Source organism: Cricetulus griseus, chromosome 6, assembly GCF_003668045.3.
Source record: "Cricetulus griseus strain 17A/GY chromosome 6, alternate assembly CriGri-PICRH-1.0, whole genome shotgun sequence".
In the NCBI taxonomy this organism is placed as follows: Eukaryota; Metazoa; Chordata; class Mammalia; order Rodentia; family Cricetidae; genus Cricetulus; species Cricetulus griseus.
The window spans coordinates 88,958,716-88,972,763 of NC_048599.1; the positions used below are offsets into that span (position 1 = coordinate 88,958,716).

Consider the following 14,048-nt stretch of genomic DNA (forward strand, 5'->3'; position numbering starts at 1 on the left):
AAACATCCAAAAAAGTAATTCTTTCTGCTATTAAGATTTGTAATCAAGTGTGATGTTATTCCTACCCAAGAGTCAATCAGGTGATCACTCTTCATTTCATTTAAGAGAAGTCAGCTAAGCCACATCTCTGCAAATAGTAATTGCCCACAGAATTGTCCTCAGGGGCTGGCAATTACCCCAGGATAATGTCCCACTTGTCATGGACTGCAAGATAAATAGTTATCTCCTACAAGACTCATCTTCTAAACCTGGGGACACATATTGCCTCTAACTCAAAATAGTTTCCACTGTTGAAGGTCTTAGATGGTGCTGAGGTAAGTGTTTTAATCCCTGACATAGCAGGAAAATTTCTAAGTCCAATGTTACAAACCTAATGCTTGTGCTTTAGATAATAGGCACCCTTGTTGATTCCTTGAGAGTCAGTCTTCATGGTGGTAAAGAAGACAGTGTGATACACCTAAGATAGGCTCACCTGTGACAATTACAAAGACACCCAACACCCTGCATCACCTGCATCATCTGTTATTTACTTTAGTGACAGGAGAAGGAATCTGAGTTTCCACATTTTTAGAAACTAATGGCAGACAATGCCCTTAGTTTCTTTTTTTTTCATGGAACCAGTGTTACTTAATTATTTCTTATCTACCTTTACCTATAATTATAGTATTGCTAAACAAACCTAAGAATTTTTTTAACTTAGATTTTTCTCTGCTGCAAGAGTCTGCGTCTTATCCTTTAAAGAACATATGTGACTTTTATATCCAAAGAAAAACAAATGTGTCCTTCCCATGTGTTTTACTTACTTCGCTAAGTAGTCCATGTAAATATGTTGTACAATGTTGGGTCTATAACCCTATATCCCTATATCTCTATCATTTAAACCCTAGTAATTACAAACCATCAGAAAACAAGAGAGGTCCATAAAACCAGACTAAAACTAATTTAAGAATTTTCTGTGATAATTCAAAATATTGAGACAAGAAAACTAGAAATAAAACATGTTGTTTTATTCTATTCTTAAATTATGATGTTTTTTTTTTGTAAAATGTTCATGTAATGTCTTTTATGCCCACCAAATCATAGTTTCCTCTATCACAAAATGATTAAGTGATGATACTAAGGTTACAAAACACTAAGTAGCAGAGCCAAGATTCAAATCTGGCAACTTGCGCATACTTGTTATGTTCTACATTTTTGTATTATGTTTTCTACTCCTTTCCCACAGAAGTTCCATAATTATTATTTAAATCACAATATACCAATTACATTTCCATAATGTTCTTCACTTGTCAATCAGTGAGTTTTTGAATTTTGGAACCCAAAGGTACAGCTGAATCTCTAAAAACTTTTTAAAACTTGCATTATTTCCCCAATCTCAAAAATGATCCCAACATAATCTCATATTAAAGTGATGAAAATGCAAACCTTTACCAGGAGCATTACTGCCTCAAGATACATCACCATCTAAATAATATCATTCAGAAATCAAGAGTAACTTCTCAGTTTCCATTGAAAACAAGTAATAAGAAGAATCATATAATAAAATCTAATTTAATTTAGTTAATTTTAATTTAACACACAAACTCATGGGTCTGATTATAACACTTTGATACTACAACTCTATGCTTTTGCTCTTATCCATCATTCTCCTCTATTGATCTCTTCCTTCTGCTAAAGTAGTCTTCCCTTTTTTTTTCAAATACCATGTATTTAATTATTCTCTCTTTAGTCTCAAAATGCATAATAAAATACCAAGCAGTTAATGAGGATTCCATGAGAGTGGAAAGACTCATCAATATGTTTTTATTGTTTTTTTTTTTTTGTATCCTCTTTGCTTCGTTAGAAGAGAAAACAAGGGCCATGGTTCATTCATCACCGAGGTAATTTCATATTGCTGGATATTATTGACTGCCAATGAGAAAAGCAAGAAGCCCATGAAAATGCATCACATAAACTATACCAGGCCAACAGAGTTCATATTTATCGGATTCACAGATTATCTGCCATTCAGATTCATTCTGTTCTTGGTGTTTCTCATAGTGTATACATTGACTGTGGTTGGAAATATGGGCCTAATAACCTTAGTTAATATTGACATAAGGCTTCAAACCCCCATGTATCACTTTCTTAGCAATTTGTCTTTCTTAGATATAAGCTATTCTACAGCCATTGCTCCCAAAATGCTGGTAAATTTCTTAGCTTCCAGGAAAAGCATCTCTTTCTATGGATGTGCTGTACAGATGTTTTTCTTTGCATGCTTTGCAGATGCAGAGTGTCTTATCCTGGCTGCAATGGCATATGACCGCTATGCAGCCATTTGTAACCCACTACTTTATTCTACATTGGTATCTCGAAGGGTCTGTTTCAGTCTTGTAATGTTGGCATATTTCAGTGGAAGTGTGACCTCATTGGTGCATGTGTCCCTCACATTTATGCTTCCATACTGTGGTTCCAATATTGTCAACCACTTTTTTTGTGATATCCCACCACTGCTTGCTTTATCATGTGCAGATACCTATATTAATGAGCTTCTTCTCTTTGCCTTGTGTGGCACCATCCAGATGAGCACCTTCATGGTCATCCTTATCTCTTACTTCTACATCCTCATCACTGTTTTGAGCATCAAGTCCTCAGGAGGGAGGGGCAAAACCTTCTCCACCTGTGCTTCCCATCTCATAGCTGTCACCTTGTTCTATGGAACACTACTGTTTATGTACTTGCGTCCCACCACTAGCTATTCCCCAGACACTGATAAGGTAGTTGCTCTGTTTTACACTGTTGTCTTTCCTATGTTGAATCCAATTATTTACAGCTTCAGAAACAAGGATGTGAAAAATGCAATCAAAAAATTACTTGAAAAAAAGGGGATCTTCAAATGAATAGGACTTCAAGTTGCTAATAAATGTCCATTCCTGGTTGACTTTAAAGATATACCTCCTCAGCTGACTGGAGTTAGAGGGAGCTCATGGATTATGACTGACAGCTGGGGAACCTGCATGGAACCAAACTAGACACTCTAAATGTGGGTGACAGTTATGCTCCTTGATCTGCTATGGGAACCCCTGGCAGTGACACCAGGACCTATCCAAGGTTCATGACCTCACCTTTTGTAGCCCATTTTCTATGGTGGGATACCATGCTCAGCCTTGATACTGGGGGGTGGTGTGGGCTTGCCTCAACTTGGCATGCCAGGCTCTGTTGGATTTTAAGAGTAGATGTGTGGAAGAAGTGGAAGGGGGAAGGACGAGGGGGGGAGAGGGGCACTTGGGTTGGATGGAAAATGAAAAAATAATTTAAAAAATGAAAAAAATTCCATAAATACTTTTATAATATTATATACTTACCACTGTCTGTGATTTCAGGTACACAGACATTGATAAATATTTATTCATCATTGAATGAGATACTTCAACATTTATTGAGTTCTTCAATTACCTTCATAAATATCTCATTCATTAAATATCAGATACATACGTTCCAATTATTTAGATATATCTACTATGACATTTTCTTGACTTCTTTTTCCAATTATTTGTTGGTAGTGTCTGTTATTTATTTTTAAGTCTGATACTGTATCTTGAAAATCTACTGTACTTATTGTAACAGTCTTTTTCACATTCTTCAGTATTTTCTGTGCCTAAGGTCATGTAATTTTTCAAATTTCATTTCCATATTTCCAGAATCAAAGACATTTTCATCCTATTCTGTATAATTATCTGACTACAGATTCTACATCTCTATTATGTAGTATGGCAAAAATAGATATTCACATAGAAAAACATATCATCTGTTGGTTGGCTATACTCAGTATTCCTGGTTAAAGGTAATTCATTTTTAAACTCAATATCACAGAATTTATATGTTAATGTAATTCACCTTAAAGATATATGCTCCATTTAAAAGTTCATTAGGTAAGTGAATGAATAAATTCAACAATATGTATTATGTATTTACTATCGTACATCATTGATCATCTTTGACAACTTAACATCTTTCAAATCAAAAAATGGTATTGTATTTGGTATGTTTTCACTATTGTTACTGTTTTGATCATGTTTCCACAACCAAGAATACAAAATAGAAAAAAAATTGCTGATATATAACCAAAAGTTGTAAATTAAATATGATAAACTATATATAGGTATGTGAAACCCAGAGAGTCCAATTCATTCTCTCTCTCTCTCTCTCTCTCTCTCTCTCTCTCTCTCTCTCTCTCTTTCTCTCTATCTCTCTCTCTCCCCTCTCTCTCTCCCTCTCTCTCTCTCCTTTCATCTCACTCCTCTCTCTATCTGTCATATATCTATCACTTTGTGTGTGTGTGTGTATTTATACATTTGTGCATTCACATGTGTACATATGCATATGAAGGCCAGGTATTGACATTGCATGTTCTTTCATTTGGACCTGACCTCATTTTTCTTTCAATGGGATGTGGTGTTCTCCTAATTCAATATCAGAGGTTTACCAGCACTCTCCTTTTTCCACCTCAAGTTTGTGAATACAGACAGAAACCACTATGCCCATATAATCTTTGGTGCTGGGAATAAGACAAAGTTTCTCATGGCAAATACTTTGCTGACTGATCCATGGCATTAGCCCTCAAAGCCCTTATGAATCTAGGACTGCCAATATTATATATAACATATTACAATGATAATATTCAAATATTTTCATAAATCACACCAGCAATTGCACAACCTAGACAGATTATAAACTTTAATGAATGTGACAGTATATTCACCATTCTGATCATTAAACCCGTACATGGCATCAAGCTATAACCCCAATTTAAACAGACCTATATTTCCTAGTGAAAGAGAATCAGTCATTCAAAGTCTCCCACCCAAAAAACCCAGAGCTTGATAGCAAGATAAATTTCTGCAGAATACCATCAGATGTTCAGAGAAGAGTTAGCATCAATGTTTCTCAAGTCATTCCACAGAAAAACATATAGGCAGCATTCCCCAATTCATTTTACGAGGCCACAATTACCCTGAAATCCAAACCACACAAAAATCCAAAATGGAGAGAGAAATACAGAAAATTAATTTCTCTTATGAACCTAGATAAAAAGTACTCAATAAAGTATTTACAAACAGAATTCAAGAACACATCAAAAAGATGATTCACTAAGACTGCCATGAAGTAGGGTTCATCCCAGAAATGTAGGGAGAATTCAACACACAAAAATCAGTAAATGTTATCCTTCATATAAAAAACTGGAAAAGAAACATAAGCATCACAGAAAAGCCACCTTCATTATAAATGTCCTGAGAAGATTAGAAACACAAAAGACATACTTCTAAATAATACAGGTAACCAAGGTCCAGAAAGAGAAATATGGTGTATATTCTCTTATGTGTGAGAATAGCCTAATTACAATATGTAGACAGAGAGGTTTTAAAGAAGAAGTTTCTAGGGAGAAACATTCATCTCTATGGGAAGGGGAAATAGAGTAGATTTTAAATACAAACTGGGATTTTGTGGCAATAGGAATGGAGGATCAGGTGAGGAGGAAATATGGTAGAGTGAGATAATGAAGTGTGGGACAGTAGTATTGAAAGGGCCATTTGAGCGATGCTATAGTGCAGTACAAACTTCTTAAAATATATACGGGTTATTATAATGAGGTCTACTAATAATGAAGAATATGGAGTCTCAACTGGCCATCTCGTCACCAAAAGAGTATTCCAGTAGTGAGACTGGGTTGCATTCAGTTGATTTGTTTGCAAAGGGGTCCTATGGAAATCCCCATACAACCCAGGCTGTTGGTAAGACAAAGTGTAGTTCTCTGAAAATTTACAGTGGAGTCAATTGCCAAGGAAAATACTCACACAACTCATTGAACATGGAGAAATCAAGGAGATGTTTACATGGATCCTTGCAGGAAGGTACTCCGCAGACTAACAAAAGAGATATTTAAATGTTAATCAAACCACAAAACCTATGATCTACAATATGTCTTACCTGTAAAATGTTAGGGCAATGGTGGCACAGAACTTACCATAGTAGTAAACCAATGACTGATTTGACTTAAGGCTCACTCCATGAGAGGAAACCCATGTCTGACACTGCTTGTGTAACCAAGAACCAGAAAATAGATAACCCAGAAGTCTCTAGCAAAACTAAACATACTACCCTTAAAAAATATCAATAAAATTACTCCTAATGATATAGTTCTATACTCATATATAGGTCAGTGCCTTATGAGAGAAGCTTCCTTCTTCAGTAGATGGGAACAGATGCAGAGACTCACACACAGATGGTATGCAAAGAGACAGTCTAAATGGGAGGTATTCATCATATCATTCTCCTCAGAGATCATAGAACACCCTCAGAATAGGAAGCAGAAAGAATATAAGAGCCAAGATTAAAGGAGAATGGCAATACCACCCAGCCCGTGGGTGTTCTGTTACTGGTATGAAAAAGGCAGAAAAAAATGTCACTGTGAGGGTGGCTTAATTTCACTACTCAGACACCCCTTCCCAGCGTTTAGGAGAAAGGAGTCTATTTTCAGACAGTAACCCAACTATATATTGTTACTCTCTTTTAATTCCAGCCATTGGGAAGCAGAGGCAGGTAGTTCTGTGAGTTCAAGGCCAGCCTGGCCTATAAAGCAGGTTCCAGGGTAGCCAGGACTGTTACACAGGAAAACCCATCTCCTTACAAATAAAAACAACAGCCACTTTTTTTTAGAGTGTTTGAGGTAGATCAGGCTGGCCTTGAACTTGCAACATAGCTGAAACTGGCCTCAAACTCCTGATCCCCCTGCCTTAGCCTCCTGAGTACAGGAATTATAGGCATTTCTAATGTGGCTAGGACAACCAAATTTTTTTTTTTTAAATTTCAAGTCTGGTTTTATTTGCTCCACTGTTAGGCTCATCGTGTGTATCATATTTCCCCCCAATGACACGAAGGTTCTGTGTAACTCTTATATAAACACATGAATAGTTTAAATGCTAACATTTTCAATAATTTCATGAAGTCTTCATTGCCACTCAAAAAAATGTAAGAGCCAGAGAGAATGAAGCAAGACTCCTTGAATCAGCAAAGCAAAGTGCATTTGGATTCACAGAGACTGAAGCAGCAAACCAAGGATATACACCAGTCTGTACCAGGTCCTCTGCATCTATACAGAATCTTTTAGTTTAGTATTTTCATGTGACTCTTGATATTAAGAATGAGCTTGTCTCTGATTCATGGAACACTTTTACTCCCATTGGTTATCCATGTCCAACTTTATTGGATAGCTTTTGATTCATCTTATTATACTTTTATTTTGTAATGTTTTGTTGTTATCTCTTAGAAGCCCGTTAATTTCTAATGAGATACAGAAAGAGAGTGGATGCAGTGGGGAGGAGAAGTGGGGAGGAACTAGGAGGAGCAGAGGGAGGAGAAATTATAATCAGGATATACTATATGTGCAAAACATCTAATTTCAATAACAGAAAAATATTTTTTATTAATTAAAAGAAGAACAAGGTCATGAAAACAACTATACATGAGCCAATCAAGGTCCAGAAGTGTAACTCCCAATCTTTCAGCTCAATACCTGAAATCTTAGGCTCTATCAACATGTTCTAAGCTTCAAAATGCTTGGACAGATCTGTTTTTCTAGTTCTGATACCTTCAGCACACAGTAGTTTCATCCGGCCTCTAATCTAAACCTACTATTGTTATCTTTGGCAGAAAGCCTATGATCCTGGCATCTCCAATATCCTGTAATTTCCCCTGTATCCAAGGCTGCACCTTTATGAAACAACTATCCTTTCTTTTCTCTGGGTACTCCAAACCTGACATATAATAACAAGCCTTAGATTATCTTGAAAGCCACTTAAATAAAACTTAATTATTATAGCTTCAAATTTGCCAAAAATTAGTACCATGTAGGAGAATATTATATATTAGAAAGTGCAGCTGGGAACTTGACATGGAGTTTTAGATGCTCCTTCAACCCTTGACAACAGCTAATATGTGCTGGCCCTGAGGAAATATTCCACCCAAAACAATCCTTCATTGTCTCAGTGAGGTACAGGTGATATTTACATAGCTTATGTTGTGGTTTGATTAGAATGGCCATATATTACATATGTTTGAATGGTTGATTATTAGGAAGTAGTGCTACTTGACAGTGAGTAGGAGGTATGGTCTTGTTGGAGGAAGAATGTCCCTGGGGATGTTATTTGAATTTCCAGGAAACCAAGCCAGTCCTACCGTCTCTGTCTCTGTCTCTCTTGGTCTCTCTGTCACGTGGTCTCTGTCTCTCTCTGTTTCTCTGTCTCTGTCTCTCTGTGTCTGTCTCTCTCTCTTCCTCTTCTGCTGCCTATGAATCCAGATATAAATCTCTCAGCAACCTCTATACCACCATGTCTGTCTGCATGCCACTTGCTTCCTGTCACAGTGATAATGGACTAAACCTCTGAACCTGTAAGCCAGACCTAATTAATTGTTTTCCTTTTTAAAGGCTGATGATGTTATGGTGTCTTTTCACAGCAAAAAGACCATTGACCTAGACATCCTTGTTGTTGGAATGCGGAATTTTTGACTTTGGATTAAGAAAGCAGTTGAACAATGTCTTACTTGGGGCTTAATGGGCTATATTAGTAGAAACAAGAAAGATAATGGTGCTGAGATCTATGATTGTGACAGCCATGATCAAGAGGATTCATAGGGTAAGAATATTAGTAAGTAACCTAGAGTTTATTAGTCTCATATTTTGTAGAAGAATGTGACTGCTTTTTACCCTTGTCTGAAATGTCTGACTGAGGCTAGTAGAAGTTTCAGATTGATGGCATTGGGAGAGGAAATTTCAAAATAGCCTAATATTGAATCTTCTAGGTGGTTGTTAGTGGTGACTCTTATGCAGATCTATAATGAAAATGAGCATCCCAAGCAATGAAAACTACAAAGTAAAAAAAATTTGAAGAGAAAAAGGAGCAACAGGAAATGTAATATAACTAAATCCAGAGCTCAAGAACATAAACATGTTAAAGAAAAGCCTGGTGTTAACTTGAATAAAGAGAGTAGTAGCCTCAAGGTAAGACCCACCAGCTAAATTACCAAATGTGAAAAGGAATTAAAGGAAAGACTAGAGCCCAGTGTAGTAGCACATACCTTCAATCCCAGCAGTTGGGAGGCAAATGCAGGTGGACCTGTGTTCAAGGCCAGCCTAGTGATTAACTCACCAGGTGAAGTCACTCTACAGAGTTTGAGGACAGCCAAGCTTATGCAATGAGGAAACTGCTGAACATCATTATCATTTAATACAACAGATAACAATTAATATTCAAGGTGCCAATAAATGAGAAATAAAAACTTTCTGATGGAGGAGTCTTGTATTGCAAGCCTATGAAGAATACAACTCAAAAACATCTTTTGTTACTCTCTGTAGTGTTTTGCATGTATTAATTACATTCTTTCCCTATCAAATGGGAAACTCCTCACTGCCTGTATCTAATGTGTGTCTATCTCATGAATACATCCAGATCTACTGGACATTTTTATTTGTGGATTGCCAAGAAGATGGCTCTTCTTTAGCTGTATTGTCTAGTTGATTTTAATAATGTTAGTACTGGAGTACTACTCCACAGAAAAAAAGCGAATCTTGTAATTCGCAGGCAAATGGATGGAACTGGAAGAAACCATCCTGAGAGAGGTAACCCAGTCACAAAATACAAACATGGTATGTACTCACTCATATATGAATTTTAGACATAGAGCAAAGGATTACCAGCCTATATTCCTCTTCACTGAAGAAACTAGGAAACATGAAGTACTCTAAGGGATTAAATGCATGGACCCCAGGAAGGGGAAGGAGAAGGGGAAGGGGAAGGGGAAGGAGAAGGGGAAGGGGAGAAGGGAAGGGGAAGGGAAGGGGAAGGGGAAGGGGAAGGGGAAGGGGAAGGGGAAGGAACTCCTGAGCTAACTGGGAGCATGAGCGTAGGGGAGAGGGAGCTGTCAGAATGAGAGCAGGAGAAGAGGAGAGAAGAGGAGGAAATGGAGGAGCAGAAATATTGAATTTGGGGAATTATAGAGAAGAGCAGGATGAGAGATACCATATTAGAGGGAGCCATTATAGGTCTGAGGAGAGATCTGGCACTAGGGAGATTCCCAGAGACCTACAAGGATGACTCGGACTGACAATCCAGACAATGGTGGAGAGGATACTCTAAGCACCCTTCCCATAAAATGAGATTGATGACTACTTTTTATGCCATCCTTGAGCCCTCATCCAGTGGCTAATGGAAGCAGAGGCAGACATCCACAGATATACACTGAACTGAACTCTGGAACTTAGTTGCAGAAAGGGAGGAATGAAGAGCCAAGGGGTCGGTACCATGTTGGAGAAACCCACAGAAACAGCTGGCCTGAAGAAGGGGGAACACATGGAACCCAGATGCTGTCTGGGAGGTCAGTACAAGACTGATCCAGACCCCTGAACATGGGTATCAATGAAGAAGCCTCTGCACTCCAGGGGTGTGCTGATAGTGGATTAGTATTTTTCCCTGTTGTAAGAAGGAACTTTGAGAGCCCATCCCATGTGAAGGTGTGTACTCTTGCCCTGGACACATGGGGAAGGGCCTAGGTCCAGCTCAGGATAATGTGGTGGACTTTGCAGATCTCCCTTTGAGGGCCCTACCCTGCCTGGGGATTGGAGGGTGGATGGGGTGGGAGGTAATTCGGGGGTGGGGAAGGCGATGTGGGGATGAGGGAAGGGAGAGGGAGAAGGGATTGACATGTGAAACAAGCTTGTTCCTAATTTGAACTAATAAAAAAATTATAAAGAAGACTACCTTTGTAGTGGGTTGCAGCCCACTAGTTAGGGAATTGAGAGAATGTGCTCCTTCCTTGCTATTGTAACAATTTCACTGGATTTATTAAGACTGTATTTTATCATTTACTTAAGAAATGGCATGTGACCTTCAGATGTAATGCCTGAATGATTTTATATGTCTATGTGAACTGAGAAAAACAAAGAGAACAAATTTCAACATGAGAAATAAAGATTGAAACCATCAGGAATATGTGTGCTTTTCTTTTCTCCTAAAGCTTTCTTAGGTAGAAAAGTTTTAGCATTGCACCAAGCCTGTGCATTTCTCTCAATACTCTGGTAATGGTCTAGGAAATGGCTCTTCATAGTCGATAGTAGGAAACCATCAAAAATAGAAAGCTGGAAAAAATGGCTGGGCGTGGTTGGTACAAGCCTTTAACCCCAGCACTCGGGAGACAGAGGCAGGCGGATTTCTGTGAGTTCGAGGGCAGCCTGGTCTCCAGAGCCAGTGCTAGGATAGGCTCCAAAGCCACCCAGAGAAACCCTGTCTTGAAAAAGAAAAACAAACAACAACAACAACAAAAAAAAACAAACAAAAAAGAATGAAAGCTGGAAAAAGTATTTGAAGGATGGAGGCATGTTCAATCTCCAGCAAGCAGAAAACCTTGTAGGTTTCACCATGTGGTTCTGACTTTAGAGTCAAGAATACAAGAAAGGTGTTGTTAAATCTCCCTCTAGGTCTGAGAAGCTACCAAGCCTAGGCATGCTAGCTAGGGTGTCCCTGCACTGAGGCTCAGAGCAGCTATTGTTTCAAGTGGTTAAAGTAAAGCCTGGATTTCAGCAGAGACCCCAAGATGCTGGAAATGCCAAATGCATGAGATACCTGCCCAGGAGAACTGCACAGGTAGTGGAAACAGGCAAAGAGAGAAGAGGGTGACACTGAACACAGCTGAAATGACTTGGATTCTGAAGAACACTTTGATATTAGTCATGGAGACACAGAATTTGGTGTTTGACCTGCTGGTCTTGTCTTTGTCCAATACTTCTTCAAGTGCTCTATTTCCCCCCTTTGTATGACAATATATCCTATATCATTGCATGCTGAAGTATGTCATCTGCTGTTGATTTTCGATTTTGCAGGGTATTACAGTTGGGAGATTTCAATGAGTCTCTAAATAGACTTTGAGCTTTGGACATTTAAATAATGTTGAGAATGTGATAGATTGTGTAGAGGCACTTTTTATGTTGGACTGAATGTTTTGTTTTCAATTATGAAATGGCTACGAGCCTATATAGGCTAGTGAGTAGAAAGTGGTTTGAATAGGAATAACCCAGTAGTCTAATATATTTGAATGGTTGGTCATTACAAAGTGGTGTTACTTTTCAGGGATTAAGAATTATGGCCTTTTCAGTGGAAGTATTTCACTGGATATGGTGTTTGATATTTCAGAAGCCCCCGGCAGACTCAGTGGCTCTCACTCTCTGTCTCCTCCTGCCCATGGATCTAGATATGTAATATTCAGCTATCTTTCCAACACCATATCAGCCCATGTTCCACCATTCTATGTACCATGCTGATGATGGACTAATTTTTGAAGTTGTAAGACAGACCAAATTAAACATTTTCCTCTATAAGCTTTGCCATGGTCATGCTGTCTTTTCACAGCAATAGAACACTGACCAAGATAGTGATTCATCCACAATATCACATGAACAGTCCTTACAGGCTGTTTTCTTATATATAAAACTTCACAAGCCAAGTCTTACATTCAGCAATTCATCTCAGAATTATCTACCTGTTTTCTACAACAGCACATTAAGCTCAAGCACTCAAAGGCTTTTTACCTCAGAGTTCAAATGCTTTCACAGTTCTGCCCATATCTACATGGTTTGTTCGATTGTAACACCATCCTACTTTTTCTTATAGGAATTTCTGTATTTTCTTTCTGTTTCTGGGATAAGACACTAACCAAATGCAATCAGATATAATGCTTCCTACACTACTCCCAAGTTCATGCTCAGGTACCTTTCTTATTCAACCCAAGCCTACCCACCTAATGGCGGCACCGTAAAGAGTGGGCAGTTCCTGAATGTATCAATTACAATCAAGAATATATCTCCATGGACAGGCCTATAGGCCTATCTGATGGAGAAATATTTCAATTGAGTCCCTGTTTTCCCAGGTGTGGCAATTGGCAGCCAAGATTTGCTTTCACAAGATAAATGACATATTATAGTAATAATTATGGGATCAATCAATTATAAATGTAGCATAAGATTATTTAAAGATTCATGTATAGTCCAATAAGTTGTCAAAAACAACTTGATACTCTAGATTTCTTAAATTTCACTGTACAATGAGCTACTTCATTTGCTAGTAGATTCAGAACAATGTACTGTTTAGCTATCATCAGATACTCAATACACAGAGATTGAGATACCTTGGAACACTCAACCCTAAATATGATGTCTCCATCAACCCACTCACCTCAGAGCTCAGGGAATAATTAGGGGCCATATTTGATACATTTTGTATCTTTGTATACTTAGAATTAGCTGCTTTTAACATGATCAAAACATCCCAGAAATATTTCAATGGAAACATAGATTAAGTTTGCAATTTATGAGTGACTACATACCATGTTTGTCTTTCTGAGTCTAGGTTACATCACTCAACATGTTCGCTTCTACTTCCATCCATTTCCCTGAAAATTTCATGATGCCATTGTTTTTTTGTTTTTGTTTTTTAACAGCTGAGTAAAACTCCATTGTGTAAATGTACCACACTTTCTTTATCAGTTCTTCAGTTGAGGGGCATCTAGGTTTTTTCCAGTTTCTGGCTTTTATGAACAATGATGCTATGAATATTGTTGGGAGGAGTGGATGGGGATGGGCTTGGGAAGAGGTAATTGGGGACAAGAGGAGGGGTGTAAGGGAGAACTTTGGTTGGAATGTAAAATGAAATTTAAAAAATAAATTTAATGAAAAATTTGCAACATCAATTCTTTTTTCCCAACTTTTTTTATTTGAATTAGGAACAGGATTGTTTTACATGACAATCCCATTTCCCTTCTCCCTCCCCTCATCCCCTACCCACCCCCACCCCAACTAAAACCTTATCTGTCACATATCTTCTCAGCTCCCCCTGGATGATGAAGCCTTCCATATGGTGTCATCAGAGTCTTATGGTTCCTTTGGGGTAAGGCCTAGGACCACCCCTGTGTGTCTTGGCTCAGGGAGTATTCCTCTATATGGACTGGGCTCCCAAAGTCCACAT

General features: G+C 38.1%; 1 protein-coding gene across 1 annotated transcript; it reads left to right on the top strand.

The window, feature by feature from the left end:
- The first annotated feature begins 1,940 nt into the window (after positions 1–1,940).
- Positions 1,941–2,879, top strand: LOC100766707 (olfactory receptor 5AS1-like). Its single transcript, XM_027421165.1, has one exon. The coding sequence runs from the start codon at positions 1,941–1,943 to the stop codon at positions 2,877–2,879; it is 939 nt and encodes a 312-aa protein (XP_027276966.1).
- Positions 2,880–14,048: the final 11,169 nt, after the last annotated feature.